Raw genomic sequence first — 19,773 nt, 5'->3', positions numbered from 1 at the left:
CATGACTCCATTCCTTTTAGCCGAATTGAAAAATAATCCAAGGCATAGCAATCTTATGAACTCCATATTTATAACACAAAGCAACCTTTGTGCAATTGATAGCGTGCAACGCCATGGGCAAACCATATGCACAAAGCCGTGTGCATATTCCACCTGCCCTCACTCTGACCAGAAAATATGTAACACATTCCCCTTTTCTTGGTCCACAGATTGTGGACAGAGACCTGTGGGATGTTAGAAATATTAGCCTAGAAGCATCCCGATGCAAAGAGGTTCATGACCTGCGTCACCTTCACAACAATTGATAGATATTACTGAACATGCCCTTCGGATCTGCTGGAGAGTATGGGAAGGATTATGGGCCTGCTGGGAAGGTTTGGAGGGTTCTCGGGGTATAAACTGAATGTGGGAAAAAGCGAGGGTTTCCTGGTGAATGAGGCAGGACAGCCAGCACATTTAGGGGGATGGCATTTACGGTAGCAAGGGATAGGTTTAGGTATTTGGGGATTCAGGTGGCGAGAGAATGGACGGGACTCCATAAGTGGATCTTAACAAAGCTGGTGGAGGAAGCCAGGGAGGATCTTAAGAGGTGGGATACACTGCAGGTGACTTTGGCGCGGAGGGTCCAAGTAGTGAAAATTAATATTCTGCCGAGGTTCTTGCTTAATTTTCGGGCTCTCCCGATCTTTATACCAAAGGCCCTTTTTTGGAAATTGGACACTATCATATCAGACTTTGTATGGGCGGCGAAGGTGCCAAGGGTCGGGAGGGCCCTGCTACAGAGGCAGCATAGAATCATAGAATTTACAGTGCAGAAGGAGGCCATTCGGCCCACTGAGTCTGCACTGGCCCTTGGAAAGAGCACGCCACTTAAGCCCACGCCTCCACCCTATCCCTGTAACCGCACCTTTTGTTTTTGGACACTAAGGGCAATTTAGCATGGCCAATCCACCTAACCTGCACATCTTTAGACTGTGGGAGGAAACCGGGGCACCCGGAAGAAAACCACGCAGACACGGGAGAACATGCAGACTCCACACAGACAGTGACCCAAGCCGGGTATCGAACCTGGGACCCTGGAGCTGTGAAGCAACTGTGCTAAACACTGTGCTACCGAGCTGCCCGTGCAGTGGGGGGTTGGCGTTGCCGAACTTGCTTCATTTATCATTGGGCGGCGAATGTGGGCAAGGTGCGGCGGTGATGGGAAGGAGAAGAGGTAGAGTCGGTTAGGATGGAGAAGGAATCTTGTAAGGGGTCTAGTTTGAGGGTTATGGTGACGGTAGCATTGCCAATGGCTCCGAGTAGATATTCAGTGAGCCCAGTGGTGCAGTCCATGGTGGAGATATGGAATCAGTTGAGGATTTTAGGGTGAATGGGATGTTGATATTAACGCAGCTGTGTGAGAATTGAGGGTTTGAGCCGGGGTGGGGTGATGGATAGTATATACAGAAGGTGGAGGGAAATGGGGTTGGCCAAGGTGAGGGATCTGTATTTGGCGGAAGTGTTTGCCAGTCTGGAGGAGCTACGGCAGTGTTCATCAAACTTTTTTTCCGGGGACCCATTTTTATCAACCGGCCAACCTTCGCGACCCACACCGGCTGACCTTCGCGACCCACGCCGGCCGTCCTGAGTAACCCACCATTTTCTCTTACCTTGTTTGCTGCTGATAAAAATGGAGGAAATGGTTTTGGGTCCCTTTGGCCCTCGTACACGCTCTCCAATGGAACCTGTTGGATGAAGGTGAATCCTTCCGGTGTCGGAAAGTATGGAGTCTCCATCTATCCAAAGTTCTGCATTTTTTTTGCATTTTTGTAAAATTTTATTAAATAAAATCCCCCCGAACTTGTTAAAAATAAATAATAAAATGAATAAAATAAATGAAAAAAAAGAATAAAATAAATGAAGAAAATTAATCAACCCCCCCCCCCCCCCCCCGAACTTGTATAATAAAAATTAAATGAATAAAATCAATGAATAAAATGAATAAAAAACCCCCGAACTTGTAAAACAAAAAGCTGCGACCGTTCAAAAAAAATAGCGGCCGCACTGCGCATACGCGCCCGATCATCGGCGCACATGCGCAATGCGGCCAAATTTCTTTTACATGTTCGCGGCTATTTTAAAGGCCGCTTGCAGCCGGCGTTATTAAAAGCCGGCTGCTGCGTGGGGATTTGCACGATGGGGAGCGCCACGAAGGACAGCTCCGCGACTCTCCCGACACCCGCCTGCGACCCACCCGCGGGTAGCGCCCCCGAGTTTGAAGAACACTGAGCTAAGGGAAAGGGTAGAGCTGCTGAGGGGGAGGGAGTTGAGGTATCTGCAGATTAGGGACTTTGCGCAAAAGGTCTGGAGGAATTTCACTAGGTTGCAGGGATACACCCTGCTGGAGCGACTGCTGCTTCCGGATATGGAAGGGGAGGGAAGAATTGAGGTTACGTACAAGTGGCTGGGGGAGCAGGGAGGCGAGCGGGTGGTGAAGATCAGGGTGAAATGGGAAGGGGAGTTGGGAGGGGAGATCAATTGGTGAGTATGGAGTGAGGCACTGCGAAGGGTAAACGGGACCTCCTCCTGTTCAAGGATCAGCCTGCTACAGTGTAAGGTGGTGCTCTGGCTGCATATGACTCGGGCGAGAATGAGTGGGTTCTTCCAGGAGGTAGCAGATGAGTGTGAGAGATGTGGGCGGGGGCCAGCGAAACATGCGCACATGTTTTGTGGTTGCGAAAAATTGGGAAGATTCTGGGCGGGTATGTTCGAGCCTTGGCGTGGATAATAGAGGAGGAGGTGGACCCGGACCCTTTGGTGGCGATATTTGGGGTTTCAGAGAAGCCGGAGCTCATGGAGAAGAGGAAGGCCAATGTCGTGGCCTTCACCTCTCTGATTGCATTGCAGCAAACCTTACTGCAGTGGCGATCGGCATCGCCACCAGCGGGTAGCGGCTTGGTTGGGTGACCTGTACAACTTCCTGTGTTTGGAGAAGATAAAATATGAGTTGAGCAGCTCTGCAGAGGGGTTTGGGAAAAGCTGGGGGATGTTTGTCGCGAGGGGAAGGGGGGAGGAAGGTGAAAAAGAGGAACATTTGTACACTGTATAGTTGATTGCTGGGAAGTATGTTTCCGGGAGTGTTTATGTGTTGTAACCTGTTTTGAAACATGTTTGTAACAAAATACATTTTTTTAAAAACAGAACATGCCCTTTGTAAAATGGAGAAATTGCACATGCTGCGCTTTGCTGAGATTGACATGAAAGAATTACTCCCTGACGACACTGGGTAGAGGGCCTCCTGCTGAGAGTCCTTTATCCCCGTCCTCCTCCCTCTTCAAGCAACTTGTTCTGCCTCTGCTCAATCTTGTTATTATGCTGCAGGCCAAGGATGATTGTAACTTGAGAATCTATGAATGAGAGCAAGTGGTTTGAGCAGAACCACTGAAGTGAGAAGTAGAGTACACCATTCAATGCAACAACTTGTAGACTTCACCAACATTGATTAGCAGTCGTAAACTCACAGCACTTCTATAAACTAAGCAGTATCCAGAAGTAATCCACCTGCAACCACCCCTAACGTAGTTGATGATCTCTTTAAATAGCAGTGATAGGGTAGTTGGGGGTCCCTCCTGCTGCTGAATGCATACTTAGACATGCATGTTTAAGAGAAGGTGTTAGCTAAAATGTAGAGATTGAAAACTGCACCACTAACATCAAATCAGCATTACACACTTACTGATGCCAACTCTGCATATTTCAAGTGAACAGTCCTAATGCCCACACTAACGAGGTATACCTGAAATGTGCAGAGGTTGTCATTTTGTATCCAAAATATCACCAATGGTGCAAACAAATGTGGCGCTGTGAATCTGAATTTTGTGAGCCATGTTACCAGACATCTGTTTTACCTCGGATATAGTTAGCAACAAATATGTACCTGCGGGAGACATCAACCGGAATTCACTGGTTGTTGCGATCTACTTTTCCTGCCGCAGCGCACCACGCCAGTGGGATTCCCGGCGACATTGGGTGGTTACAATGGGAAATCCCATTGGCAAGTGATGGGAACATAGAACCCTGCCACCAGCGAACGGCTGGAGAATCCCAACCATCATTTCAAATCAAATGTTTTATGTTCTGAAAAAGACTTGCACTTATACAACACGTGATCACATTCTTTAGAAATATCTCGGGGGGCGGGGGGGGATGCTCCACCCCACCATGCCACATTTCTGCCTCACCACGCCGACGGGATGCTCTGTTGCGCCGGCTGGTCAATAGGATTTCCCATTGTGGGGCAGCCCCACGCAGTTGGGAAATCCTATTGGAGCATCCCGCCGGCGGAGAATCCCGCCCCACATCTATAAATTTACTTTAAAGTGCAGTAAAGTAGGAAGACACAGTGACTCAGATGCGATATCTGTTTCCCTGTTGATCTGAACTAAAGTATTATTCCCATTGTGTCAGGCACAATATTTTGTTTGTGTTTTTAAAAAATTCTAATTAATGATTTTAGCATTGATTTAATTCCAAGTTTGAAGCTAAGTTACGATTTTTGTCTCATAAGTTTTATGAATTATTAAACAATGTTTAAGTTGGGTGGCTTGAACACAAATGCCTGAATTCGATATGATGCATTAATTGTGGTCATTTCATAGGTTCATGTCAACATTGAAAATTCCTGGAATGAGGAGGAGGTGTGGAGAATGGAAATGTATATCTCCTTTGGAGTTATGAGCCTGGGTCTACTCTCATTGTTAGCAGTTACATCAATCCCTTCAGTCAGCAGTTCTCTGAATTGGAGAGAGTTCAGCTTTATTCATGTATGTTTCTCTTTCTTTTCATTTTTTAATGATGAGTAACTTTTTGTATTAAAAAAGAACGTGAAGGGGCACCATGGTGGCACAGTCGTTAGCACTGCTGCCTCACGGTGCCAAGGTCCCAGGTTTAATCCCGGCTCTGGGTCACTGTCCATGTGGAGTTTGCACATTCTCCCCGTGTTTGCGTGGGTTTCGCCCCCACAGCCCAAAGATGTGCAGGCTAGGTGGATTGGCCAAGCTAAATTGCCCCTTAATTGGAAAAAATGAATTGGGTACTCTAAAAAAAATTTTTAAAAAGGACATGACAACAGACAAACTATTTTAATGATTATTTAGCAAGAGCTGAATGAACCTAAAACGAACTCAGAAATACCAAGTAGTTTGGAGTCAGAGTTGATAGATGAAATGCACAATTGTTTCTTGAGCCAGTCTGCACTTCTGCACTGTAACTTCTATGATTCAGTCTTTTAAGGAAGTTATGAGAAAAGCAATGCTTATCTTGATTTGGAATTCCCGGCGGAATTTTACTCCAGCAGTATTTTACTGTTGCGTCGAAGTCAATGGACTTTTGAAATGTGTGCTGCATTTGATGATCCTGCCCTCACCTCGATGGGGGCCATAGAATCCCGCCCCACAACTGAGTCAGATATGTGGGGCTGGATACAAGTAATATCACCTCAGTGACTTCAAAGTGGTCAGATTTAAAAGAAACTGGCAGTCAGAAATACGGAAATACTTTAGACCAAAATCGAAGACCATCATTTTAAATGGAATTGAGGGAGCAATTACAGTAAAATTAAAAGAAAACATTAGGGCTGGTTGGTTATCAATACATCAATTCAAGACAAGTGGAATACCTTTAAAGATATAGAGAGAAATCTGTTCACCTCATGCTGCTGTACAGACTGATATCAATTCCTTGGGATTGGGGTATACCATGAGCTGCTATCGGTACAATCTACATGAAATTCATTACTGATATAATTGAAGAATATCAAGCAAGTCGTAGCCCACAATACTGTCTACCCGCAGGGAATTGACGTAAGTCTGCACACTAATGAATTTCTTCCCAAAATGCTGAACATGGAACAAGTACACTGAGCAAAATTGAAAGAAATTAGCAAAAATGTTAAAAGAAGATAAGCATCTGAACAAATTCCGTCAGAGGAAAGAAGGGACACACTGGGACTGAAGCATAAAATACATAAATATATTAAAAGAGGAATTGAAGAAACATGCAAAAGACAGCAGATGAGGCTATAAAATATTTTAAAGACAAAAAGGTAGATAGAAAGACTTCCTGCTATTTGGGTTTGCTACATTTGATCACATTGCTACATTTGAGGGGAGCTTTCGTGCATCGTGAGGACAAGAGCAGAGAGGGATGCAGAGCACAATGGAGAGAAGCAATTCAAGTGGGAGAATTCTCATCAGGATTATAAATACTGACATACTCAGCGGGATTCTCCCGAATCCCCACGATGGCCCGACGCCGGCGTAAAAGGCGGCGCGAACCACTCCGGCGTTGGGCCGACTGGAATTTGTAGAATCCTCTGCACTTCCGGGGGCTAGGCCGGCGCCAGAGGGCCAGCACGGGTTAGCGCATGCGCAGAACCACCGGCATGGTTCCGTGCATGCGCAGACTGGCCGGCGTATTCCAGCGCATGTGCAGGGAGGTGTCTTGTCCATGGCGGAGTCCTACAGAGGCCGGCGCGGAAGGAAGAAGTGCACGCACGGCACAGGCCCGCCCGAAGATCAGTGGGCCCCAATCGTGGGCCGGCCAATGTGCCCCCCCCCCCTCCCAACCCGGGCCAGATCTCCTCATGCCCCGCCGACGACCGCACCAACCGGCTTACCAGCCAGGTCCCGCCGTATGGGACCATGTCCAATCCATGCCGGCGGGACTGGCCAGGAACCGACAGCCACTTGGCCCATAGGGGCCCAGAGAATTGTCAGGGGGGCCGCTGCGTGATCCCCGCCCCGTCCGAAAACCTGCACCAAGAATACGGCAGCCGGCGGCGGAGCAAGATTCATGCCGCCCCCTAGGGATTCTCCGTCCCGGCGGGGGGTCGGAGAATCCCGCCCATGGTTGCACTGATGGCCTACTTTTGTGCTGTAGATTCTAATAAAGAGGTGAAAACTTTATGCAACACGCGCAGCATGGTAGCATTGTGGATAGCACAATTGCTTCACAGCTCCAGGGTCCCAGGTTCGATTCTGGCTTGGGTCACTGTCTGTGCGGAGTCTGCACATCCTCCCCGTGTGTGCGTGGGTTTCCTCCGGGTGCTCCGGTTTCTTCCCACAGTCCAAAGATGTGCAGGTTAGGTGGATTGGCCATGATAAATTGCCCTTAGTGTCCAAAATTGCCCTTAATGTTGGGTGGGGCTACTGGGTTATGGGGATAGGGTGGAGGTGTTGACCTCTGGTTGGGTGCTCTTTCCAAGAGCCGGTGCAGACTCGATGGGCCGAGTGGCCTCCTTCTGCACTGTAAATTCTATGATTCGAAATCAAATTGAAACTAAGGATGAACATGATAAGTACTCAAAATGTATATATGCTCCCAAGTATTCACAAGATAAGTGGTGATCAAGCATTATTTCCCAAACCTTTCCAAAAAAAGATATCCAGATAAAATCAATGGGCGCGATTCTCTGGAAAATAAGTGTTGTAGCGAGCAGAATTTAGAGTCATGACCATAATCTTTATTAGTTTCACAAGTAGCTTATATTAACACTGCAATAAAGTTAATTTGAAAATCCCCTCGTCGCCACACTCCGGCGCTTGTTCAGGTACACTGAGGGAGAATTCAGAATGTCCAATCCACCTAACAAGCACGTCTTTCGGGACTTTGTGGGAGGAAACTAGAGCACACGGAGGAAACCCACGCAGACATGGGGAGAGCGTGTGGACTCCGCACAGATAGTGTCCCAAGCTGGGATTGAACCCAGTCCCTGGCACTGTAAATCAACATTGCTAATCACTCTGCTACCGTGTCACCCCACGAGCTTCCCGGCGCTCGGCCCATGGAGGCCAGCAAGCTATTTAACATTAATTGGTCCACTTAATGAGGCCTCATGGGCTTCTCGTCGCAAATGAAAGCTGACCAGCTGATTCGCCAGGACCGCGCTCGCCAGCCCACCGCTAACGAGGTCCAGCAGCACTTAAGCTGCAGTTGCTCAACCAACTCCAGCCAGCTCACAACAATGGTGCCGGGGAGACTGGCCCCAAGATTCGGGGATGCTGACCTGGGGAGGCTGCTAGAAGCTGTGGAGGCCAGGAGGGATATCCTGTTACCCTGAGGAGAGCACTGAGGATGCCGCCATGGTAGTCACATCATAGCTGTCATTACCACCCACCACCAACGCAGAAACACATACCTTGGTGGGAAATGTTAGTGGTCAGACTTCTGGGGCACAATCTGATGAGCGCCAAATTGCTGCTGATATAGATCAGGTGGAGGCAGGAACCCCCAGGTGAGACAGCAATCGGGAGTTCTACGGGATTCCTGGACCCAGCTGGGTCCCAGCCTGATCCTGAGCCTGTGGAAGAGGTCACCCCGGAGCTGATGGAGCTGATAGATGCGACCAGGTGCTCCGGTTTCCTCCCACAGTCCAAAGAGGTGCAGGTTAGGTGGATTGGCCATGTTAAAATTGCCTCTTCGTGTCTAAAAGGTTAGGTGGGGTTACTGGCTTACGGGGATGGGTGGAAGCTTGGTTTTAAGTAGGTGTTCGTTCCAAAGGCTGAATAGCCTTCTTCTGCATTGTACATTTGAAGAACAAAGAACAAAGAAAATTACAGCACAGGAACAGGCCCTTCGGCCCTCCCAGCCTGCGCCGATCCAGATCCTTTATCTAAACCTGTTGCCTATTTACCAAGGTCTACTTCTCTCTGTTCCCCACCCGTTCATATATCTGTCCAGATGCATCTTAAATAATGCTATCGTACCCACCTCCGCTGGCAAAGCATTCCAGGCACCCACCACCCTCTGCGTAAAAAACTTTCCACGCACATCTCCCTTAAACTTTCCCCCTCTCACCTTGAAATCGTGAACCCTTGTAATTGACACCCCCACTCTTGGAAAAAGCTTGTTACTATCCACCCTGTCCATACCTCTCATAATTTTGTAGACCTCAATCAGGTCTCCCCTCAACGTCCGTCTTTCCAACGAAAACAATCCTAATCTACTCAACCTTTCTTCATAGCTAGCACCCGCCATACCAGGTAACATCCTGGTGAACCTCCTCTGCACCCTCTCTAAAGCATCCACATCCTTCTGGTAATGTGCCGACCAGAACTGCACGCAGTATTCCAAATGTGGCCTAACCAAAGTCCGATACAACTGTAACATGACCTGCTGACTCTTGTACTCAATACCCCGTCCGATGAAGGCAAGCATGCTGTATGCCTTCTTGACCACTCTATCAACCTGCGTTGCCACCTTCAGGGTACAATGGACCTGAACTCCCAGATCTCTCTAGACATCAATTTTCCCCAGGACTCTTCTATTGACCATATAGTCCGCTCTTGAATTAGATCTTCCAAAATGCATCACCTCGCATTTGCCTGGATTGAACGCCATCTGCCATTTCTCTGCCCAACTCTCCAATCTATCTATATTTTGCTGTATTCTCTGACAGTCCGTCTCGCTATCTGCAACTCCACCAATCAAATTCTACGATTCTATCTCCCCCTCCCCGTGGCACTCAGCCACCCTGTGGCTGTGGACATGTCCCCGGAGCTGTGTCTCATCCCCTGGATGTTTGTATGTTGGCTGCTGCATGTGTGGTGTTGCCTCCTGAAGTGTTCAAGCACAGTGCCAGGCATCAAGGTGTGATTGGGATGCTAGGCAATGACTCCCACATGCTACATGGCCCACCCATCCACAGGGATCCACTTGGCTTGTGTGAAGTGCTCACTTCACCACGATTGCCAATTCCCTATTAGCAGTAGCCTTCAGCCGCACGACCAGCGGCCTCGGTAGTCGGTGTTGGTTATGGGTGGTCGGTGGAGGAGACAGATAGGGACAAAGGTTGCCCCAGGAATGAGTACACATCATCCAGGAGTTGGCATGGGGATGCAGCGAGTGGTTAGTACCCCCCATGTTCCCATGGTGGCCCAGCCCTGCGATCCTTTCTTCCTGACTGCCCGATTGCCCTATGAAGGAACAGCTTCCCTAGTTGAGCCCATATGGCTGTGGCTTTGCCTGCATATCTGGTTGAGTTTTTTGAACTCTCGCTTTGAATAGCCAATTGTGGAATTGTGGTCATTCTTTGCTCCTGGTACCTTTGCCTTGTCCCTGAAATTTAGTTTGGTCAGATCTTGCACAGCCTGGTTCATTGAGGATTTCAGTTTATCATGTGTTTTCAGAGGTATTTCAGCTGAAATTTTGCCCTTCAACTCTTCCAGTTCAACTCTGATGTGAATATTTTCCTGTCTAACATTTACCTTCGGCTCATGTATCACATTTCACTGACATGGTCAGCAAACACCTTGTGGGTCTTCAGACTCCCTTACCCTGCAGTCTTTTGTTTCCCTTTCTAGGTTGGCACATTTAGGGTTGCAAGCCCAAGCTTTAGACTTGCTCCAGCTCAGAGGAGTAGCTGTTGCATCACATCTATGATCTGTAACTTGGGATCTTCCTTCTTGCCATTGCATTGGGGGGGGTATGAAGGGTAGGGAGGTGAAAGGCGTGCATGACGCGTCCTCTGACAGGTTGAGGGGAGTAATGGATGAGGATCCTGAAAGGGGAGGGCCCGAAAGGTAGCATGGATGGCCTGAAAAGGGGGCCCCTGAGCGACCCCATAGCAGGGCATCCTCACTCGAACGGGTGTGGCTGGTGTGTGGGGGGTATCATTGCCAGCGGATGGGAGGTGTGTGGGACCCTCAAGCTCATTTAGTGATCGGGGCACCCTTTCGATTGGGTGGCCCCATCTCTGAGGAGCCAGTCTGGCCAGCGGGTTCAGCTCCTTGGTGATGGAAACATTTCTGAGTGTGTGCTTGACTGGGGAGAAACCTCCCAGTGCCCATAAAAGTGACGAAGTGTGGTTAGATAGTGGTGGGGAATTCGCCAACAGAGACGGGGAGAAACTCCCAGCCAAACCCGCCACAAATGACACTTCAAAACTTTTCCCTTAAATTGTACCCAATGACTTTAGAGAGGAAAGGAAGTTTGAAAATGGGAGGGTAGTTTGCAAGGATTATGGGATTGAAGGTTTTTTTTTAGGTGAGCTGCGCGATAGAGGATTTAATGGAGAAAGGAACAATTGAAAAGTGAGAAACATTTCCAATATTTTGAGCCCTTCAAACTGTTGGCACAAGGGATCATGGGCGCGATTTGGGAACAAAGTCCCATAGCGAGCCTGTTTAGCTGTGTTTCCTGATGCTCACAGTGCCCACATTGCCTTCAGCAGTTTCTTGATATCACGTGGAGTGAATCAAAATGGCTGAATTCATTTGTAATGCTGGGGACATCAGGAGGAGGCCGAAGTGGATCATCCACTCAACACTTCTGGCTGAAAATTGTTGCAAATGCCTTTGTACTGATGTGTTGTGTTCCCCCATCACTGAGGATGGGGATATTTGTGGATTCTGTTCCTCCAGTTGAGTTGTCCACCACCATTTTTTTTTTTAGAAAATATTGTATTGAAGCATTTGTAATTTTCACAGTTCAGCACCTTAACATTTAAACAACCACGTGGGCCGACACGCGCAAAAATCCTAAAAACAATGTCCCCTACTGCCCACACCCTATTCCCTAATTACCCGGATACTGAGTTCCCTGTCCTTATCTAACACTGTCATGCCTCCTATTACAGCTGACATAAATCGATGAACGGTTGCCATCTCTGGGCGAACCCCTGAGTTGATCCTCTCAATGCGAACTTAATTTTTTCCAGGCTGAGAAATCCTGTCATATCGCTGACCCACACACCTGACTTCGGGGGCTCTGAGTCCCTCCATCCCAGCAAAATCCATCTCCGGGCCACCAGGGAGGAGAAGGCCAGGACATCGGCCTCCCTCCCCCCTTGGCCCAGAATCATCTGATGCCCCAAATATTGCCAGTTCTGGACTCGGAGTTACCCATGCTTCCAGGACTTCTGACATAAAGTCCGCAAATACCTGTCAGAATCCCCTGAATTCGGACAGGCCTAGAACATATGTACATGGTGAGCCGGGCTACCCCCACACCGCGCCCACATCTGTCCTTCACCTCGTCAAAGAACCTGCTCATTCAGTCTACTGTCATGTGGGCCCTGTGGACCACTTTGAACTGGATTAGGCTAAGCCTGGCATAGGACGAGGATGAATTGACTCTCTTCACTTTTCCATTTCCAGCTCTCTTCCCAGCTCCTCTTCCCACTTCCGCTTCACCCCCCTGATCGGGGCCCCCTCCCACTCCATCAACTCCTTGTATATCTACAAAATCCTCCCCTCTCCAATCACAGTTTTTGACATCACCTGATCCTGTTGTCCCCTCAGGGGGAGGCGAGGAAAGCTAGAAATCTGCCTTCGTACAAAGTCCCGGACCTGAAGGTATCGAAACCCATTCCCACCCAGTAGCTCAAAAGCCTCCTCTAGAGCCTTCATCCTTCTGGATAAATAATTCCCGAAAATCTCTTGATCCCTGCCTGCTGCCACCTCCTGAAGCCCCTATCCAGCCTCCTCGGGACAAACCAGTGATTGGTACAAAGCAGAGATCACACTGATGCCGCTCCAATCCCAAGTGCTGCCTCCATTGCTCCCACACCATTAGGGCTGCCACCACCACAGGGCCTGTAGAGTACGGAGCCAGCAAGAACGGCAGGGGCGCTGTCAGTAAAGCCTCCAAACTCGTACACTTACAGGATGCCGCTTCCACTCGCTCCCAGGCCAAAACCTCCCCCACTACCCACTTCCTAACCATCGATATGTTTGCCACCCAGTAATAATTAATAAAGCGCAGGAGGGGCAGGCCCCCCTCTCTGCGACTCCGCTCCAGGAGTGCCTTCTTTACTCTCGGGGTTTTCCCCGCGCACACAAAACCTGCAATCGCCATGTTTATTTTTCTAAAAAAAAGCCTTTGGGACATAAATCGGAAGGCATTGAAAAAAGAAAAGCAGTCTTGGGAGGACTGTCATCTTCACCGTCTGGACACTTCCCGCTGGCGTCAATGGGAGCATGTCCCATCTGTGGAAATCCGTTTTCATTTGGTCAACCGCTTTGCCCAGATTTAACTTGTGGAGTTGCCCCCACTCTTTAGCCAGCCCAACACCGTTTATGACCAGAAGCAGCAGGATAGCAGAGCTTTGCGCATATACTTCCTCAGGAAACTAAGGAAATTCAGGGTGTCCACATTGACACTTACCACTTTTACCGGTGCACCATAGAAAGCATCCTATTTGGCTGCTTCACAGCCTGGTATAGCAACTGCGCGGCCCAAGACGGCAAGGAGCTTCAGAGAGCCGTGTACACCGCCCAGTCCATCACACAAACCCATCTTCCATTCATTGACTCTGTCTACACCTCCCCCTGCCTTAGGAAAGTGGGCAGCATAATCAAAGACCCCTCCCACCCGGCTTACACACTCTTCCAACTTCTTCCAAATGGCAGGAGATACAAAAGTCTGAGAGCACGCACGAACAGACTCAAAAACAGCTTCTTCCCCGCTGACTTCCCAGACTCCTAAACAACAATCTTATGGATTGATCTGATTAATACTACACTCCTATATGCTTCACCTGATGCCTGTACCAATGTATTTACATTGTGTACTTTGTGTTGCCCTATTATGTATTTTCCTTTCATGTACTAAATGATCTGTTTGAGCTGCACGCAGAAAAATACTTTTCACTGTACCTCGGTACACGTGACAATAAACAAATCCAATCCAATCCAATTACAGTTTCACTTAGCTCTGTCTATCACATGCTCCTTCCTCTGTTGGACATGCAAGTAGTCCTGCTTTATAGCTTCACCAGATTGATGCCTCACTTTTATGTATGCCTGGTGCTGCATTTCTGAGCATCACACTTTAGAAAGGATGAAAGAGGTACAGAGGAGGTTTACCAGGATGCCACACAGGATGAGGGATTTCAGTTATATGGAGATGTTAGATAAGATTGGATTGTGACCTTCCAGCGCTGAAGGTTAGGGTTAGAACTAATAGAGCTAATCAAAATTATCAAAGGTTTTGACAGGGAGGAAACTGTTTCCTCTAGCAAATGGATCAAGAACCAAGGTCGTAAACTTTGAAAATTGGGACAAGCGCTTGAGAATTAAAATAAATTTCTTCACATTGAGGGCTAAGATCTATAACAGACCACTTGAAAGGGTTCTGGAAATAATGGGGATTGGGGCAGCATTGTATAGCTTTACACAGAACCAACATAAGCACGATAGCCTGAATGGCCTCCTTTACTGTAATCTCCTTTGATTCTACCTGGCTGAAAACTACACTACGAGGCTGAATACTACACAGTTTGGGATCTCTAGTTAAAAGAAGTAGAGCCTTAAGATACACAAGGATTTTACTTTTGGAATTGACTACTGGTCAAAGTAATGTGAGGAAAAAAACACCCAGAACGTTGTTAAACAATAATGTTAGGTTCACCCTATCTCTCAATATTAATGGATCTTTTTCAAAATTTCTAGGATCTGTATTTGCATCTTTGCCAAACACTACTCAATTTTTCCTTGGGCCATACCTTATATGTACACCAAGTTTCATTGAAATCCATCAATTATCTTTTGAGATATATTGTTTACAGACATACGACGAGGGCAAAAATACAACATTTGCCCCCTTTCAGAAAGTGGAGGCAAGAATGAAAATGGTTTTGTCCATAATTGACGAGGAGAATAGGGTGGGAAGGTGGTGGAGTAAGTGAAGTGGCAGGAGGGAAATAAAGGGCAGAATTCTCCAGCCTCCCAGCCACATCGGGAGATGGCTCGCCGTTCGTTGGCAATGGGCTTCTCTGCTGCCACCGCTGTCAATGGCAATTCCTAATGACGCCATCCCATGCCACCAGGAACCACCCGGGCAGGAGTGCACTGCCGGTGAGACCAGGGATTTCTGTTGCCAACGAACTTGCAAAGAATTGCATTTAAAACATCAGAATATGTTTAGCGGAATATTACAGTAATCTTTCATCTAACTAGAATTAATATTGTGAAATTATGAACATTTCAACCCCTCAGTTTTGAGAGCTGAAATCTGAAGAAGAATTGCCAAGCCAAAGGAAATTTCTGAGGTCACTGTGACATTCTTGGGTTGAGTTACTGTAATTTACTTTTCCAATAAATTCGTTTGAACAGAATGTTCAAAGCATAAACATTTACGAGCTGCATTACATCACACAACAGTAGAATAACTGACACTAACTGGCTCTAACCATACTGGAAAAATCCACGATAGAATGTAATATATGAATTATATAGAAATTATAATATATATATGGGACAGATGCATATTCTCCATTATTATATTCTTGGGCATTCATAGGCTTTGGCTCTAGCTGTTGGCTATTTTTGTAAGCAGACCTTGCATCTGCTATGAATGAGAGTATGCCTTTCGTCTGCTTAATACCGAGATAACCATAATGAAATCCAGGGATAAAATAGGAAATCCTAGGCACTAAAATGCAGCTGCATGTTCTCTGCAAATTCAGCAAGTGGAAGATTAACACTATCGAACAAACCTACATCTGATATAGGTGCCAGGGATACAATCATTTGACTCCATCAAAATATTTTTTTTATAATTACCTTTAGATTTAATCCTGTCTATGTATGCAAGAACAGCAAGATTGAATCCAATCAATAATACATCATAGACTAAACTGCTTTATTTGTCGCATATAGCTCAACCATTTCTTTGAAAACAAATACATTAAGAATTCTTACTGTGTTCCATTTTAAAGCACAATGGGTCTTATTTGGAAAGAAAAGCCTATGATACAGAATAAAAATATTGGTTTTCATTCCTCACGGTATGACTCTGCTAAACGTTACCACTTAGACATTGTATACAAAATTTAACAAAGTGATTGATAAAAATTGATTTTACTGAGAAAATAATATCCTTTCTTTTCTCCCAAAGTCTACACTTGGTTATGTGGCCCTCCTTATCAGCACCTTTCATGTTCTGATTTATGGATGGAAACGAGCCTTTGAGGAACAATACTACAGGTTTTACACACCGCCAAACTTTGTACTCGCTCTTATTCTGCCTTTCACAGTCATCCTTGGAAAACTTATTTTGTTGCTTCCATGCATCCAAAGAAGATTGAGAAAAATACGCAAGGGTTGGGAAAAGAGCCAATTCACAAATGATACTTCAACAGTCATGCTTCAAGCATCTCCAGAAAGAGTTACCGTTATGTGACATTTTTCCAAAAGGTGATTCCATTTAAAGCCATTCAACAGTATGAAATTAAGACTGCTGTGTCATGTTTGTTTAATTATGTTCTAAGTTATTGACAAGTCATCTTTGAAACCCAAGCTGTATTTCTTTGCCTGCTCTCTAATGATGGAGTACAAAACTGTGTAATATTGAATCGTGTGTGAGAATCCATGGTTTCGCTCACAAGATGAACTCGGTTCATAAATAGCAGGTTATGAATTCAATCCTCGATTTTTTTTGGTGCCAAATTCTAAATTTAACACGTTAAATTAATTCAGTATTGAAATGATCTAATGCAGTGATTAAAAATGGTAAGTGTTTTAGTAATATGATGTCTGGACCCTGTCAGGAGAATCTGTTGAATGTTTTTACTTCCTATCCTGTTTGATGTACCTGTTTTCTCGCTAACATTGCCAAGAATGCTCTTTGAAATTTGGATTCCAAGTACCACTCTATTCAAATATGTAATTAATGTAAAAAAAAACTTAAATTATTAAATTAACATGATTTTTAAAGTTGCTGAGGAAAATGCACTCTGATCAGGACTTAATGATCATGGCGTAGTGTATAGTTTGATCAGGTTCTTGGCTTGAGTCCTAGTCTGTACTGACATTTTTTGTTTAAAATTCTGCTTCTGGTAAATTAGGATGGGCATTTTGTTTATATTTCTGTTTTTTTACATGGGTTTGGGATGTTTATTGAACATAGCTCCTAAAACTTGTAATTTCTTTAAATCCTTTGAGAATATTCGAACAGCAAAGGCCGTTAACTGTTTTTGTGGGATAAGATAACATTTGTGCAACTGATGTAACAAAAGGAAATGTATTTTTGTTCAGGAATTAAAATGTTGCTTTCAGTAGAATAAGAATTTAGACCAACCAATGTAAGATCTACATGTGTAAATGATTATTTGACAGTTGGGTAACAACTTAGATCAGATTTTCAAAGGAATTGTTATTTACCATGAAACAAGTGGGATATCACCGCATTATCACACAAGCCCAGTACAATTTTTGGCACATCACAAATGTGCAGTGTTCATAATTATACTATAGTTGTTTCTGTCAAAGTGTAACACGTTTTAAATATATATATAAATGTTAACCTCATTATTTTTCATTAAATCCGTCAATGTTATAATTTACATTTTAGTCTTTGTTGATTGAACTGCTCATTACACATAATTAAAAATTACATTTCCAAGCATTTTCTGTTTTCAAACAAATGTTAGTGATGTGAAATCAGCTTTGTATCCTAATGTTAGCACCGACATGACCATTTTCACATACACCCTGCATAATTATTGGTGAATATTTTCATATCTCCACAAGACAAGTAGAATGGTGCTTCTGCATTTTAATAATTGAGGCTACCTGGCTATAAATCTGAGCAAAATATCTTTGGCTGACAACCAATTTTGCAAAATGATGCAACATGTAATTGTAACCTGTATTGGGATGCACTGGCATAAACCTTTCTGCTGTCCAAATTTGCTTTAATTACTGTGAAGCACCTCATAGTGTTTATTTATGTTAAATATGCTAATTAAATGCAAGATTTTGTTAATTATTAATGGTATAACAGAATTTGAAACTTTTTTGCATTTCCGAGTAGCATTATGTTGCCACATCAGCACTGATGCAAAACGCATTCAGATATGAATCAAAGGACACGTCGCTTTACATAGACATAGACATAGAATTTACAGTGCAGAAGGAGGCCATTCGGCCCATCGAGTCTGTACCGGCTCTTGCAAAGAGCATCCTACCCAAGGTTAACACCTCCACCCTATCCCCATAACCCAGTAACCCCTGGAGCTGTGAAGCGATTGTGCTATCCACAATGCTACCGTGCTGCAAAGATAGCTTTGCATCTTGATACTCATCTGAAACAGGAATGCATGAAAGCCAATCGGTGTAGGATCCACTTGGCCTTAACATTATCTGATATATAATTCCACTGTGGCATGGAGCCAGGGTTGAAAAAAAATTAACATCCATTGGATTTTCTAATCAGTTTACAGACTTATTACAGAATCTTTTAATCATCTTCAGATTTCTCTCATGGCCTTGCTTCACCTTAGTCTGCCACCTCCTCATTTCACATTTCAATTTCACTTTTGTTGTCCATGTGAAAATTCATTTTGGATACATTGTTTTAAAAAATCCATATTGTTATGGCCCTAACTTAGACTCTGGTTGAGAACAATAACCTTTGGGTTAAAGTAGACATAAGTTTGAAATTCAACACACTTGCTACAAGTTCACAGGTTTTGAACAACCAAAAATAAACATTACCATACAAGATCAAAAAGATAAAACAATTTATAATATCTATCTTATACTCTGACATTCAGGGTTAATATGGGGTCAATGTGAATTAACAGGCAAACTGTGGTTGAGCACAACACACTACAATAAAAAGTGATTGTGACCAAGACAGATCTCAGCAACCCACCCAGATATCAGTAAACATTGTGAGTCAAACAACCTCATTGAATCCATCTCTCCCTAATGAGGCGCCAAACTTTTCCCTTTCTAAGATCAAGCCTTCCAATTCCCTCAAAGCCACTTCAACTCAGACTGCCTCAATGACTGCACATCTCCCGGGATTTCAATCTCATCGGAGATGGAGCGGGATTTAACAGCCTTGTTGCACCCAAGTGTCAGTGTGGGATTCCTCTGTGCTCTGGTTTCCTCCCACAGTCCAAAGATGTGCAGGTTAGGTGGGGTTAAATTGCCCCTCAGTGTCCAAATTATTAGATGGGGTTTCGGGGATAGGGTGGACCGAGGTAGGGTGCTCTTTTGGAGGGTTGGTGCAGACTCAAAAGGCGAAATGGCCTCTTTCTGTGCTCTACGGATTTTATAACTTGATGTCGCGAAGGGGAATTAAAAGATGGATGGATGTGTTTATTGCCACGTGTACCGAGATACAGTGAAAAACACTTTTCTGCAAGCAGCTCAAACAGATCATTTAGTACATGAAAAGAAAATGAAATAAAAAGAAAATACATAAAAGGGCAACACAAGGTCCACAATGTAAATACATAGACACAGGCATCGGGTGAAGCATACAGGAGTGTAGTATTAATCAGGTCAGTCCATAAGAGAGTTGTTTAGGAGATCAGGCTGCCTTTAAAAATGGCACCCTGATCCGCACATATTTTCATGCACTGGCGAACTGAGCTCGAAGTGTGGCCTCGGTGGGGCGTTCCCCACCAAAAAAAAGGCAAAATGCCATTCAATAGCAGGGCCGTTGTCAGCGCTAATAAACATCCTGCTAAATGTGGTTGAAACCGGACATAGAATTTATTTCCATTGAATCGCACCCTCGATTTCTGAGTCTAAATTCCAGCCTCGTCTTACTGGTAAATTTCAACACTTTAATCACTGGCTTACTTCACAGGACTGACACTGTCCCTGGATTTAAGCAAGCTCTAATTTCCCCAGCTACACCATCTGTACATGGCTCTCAGGGCTTCTCCTATGTCCTCAGCCCTTCTAGCATGGAGCCACTGACCTTGTGCCACCTTCTCGGTTCCCCAGGACTTCTCCTGAGCCCTGCACAATTAACAGCTCTTGGGACTTCTCC

General features: G+C 45.3%; 1 protein-coding gene across 7 annotated transcripts in view; it reads left to right on the top strand.

The window, feature by feature from the left end:
• Positions 1 to 17,387, top strand: part of steap2 (STEAP family member 2, metalloreductase) — a 101,889-nt gene extending 84,502 nt beyond the window's left edge. For all 7 annotated transcript variants that reach the window (XM_038798020.1, XM_038798014.1, XM_038798019.1 and 4 more), the window contains 2 exons: positions 4,641 to 4,805; positions 15,880 to 17,387. In XM_038798020.1, coding sequence (XP_038653948.1) covers positions 4,641 to 4,805; positions 15,880 to 16,164 — 450 coding nt within the window. In that variant the 3' untranslated portion in view covers positions 16,165 to 17,387. The remainder of the gene's footprint in view (positions 1 to 4,640; positions 4,806 to 15,879) is intronic.
• The last annotated feature ends 2,386 nt before the right edge of the window (positions 17,388 to 19,773 follow it).

This window comes from Scyliorhinus canicula, chromosome 5, assembly GCF_902713615.1.
Source record: "Scyliorhinus canicula chromosome 5, sScyCan1.1, whole genome shotgun sequence".
NCBI classification, from domain to species: Eukaryota; Metazoa; Chordata; class Chondrichthyes; order Carcharhiniformes; family Scyliorhinidae; genus Scyliorhinus; species Scyliorhinus canicula.
This window is presented reverse-complemented; position numbering and strand designations above follow the sequence as displayed.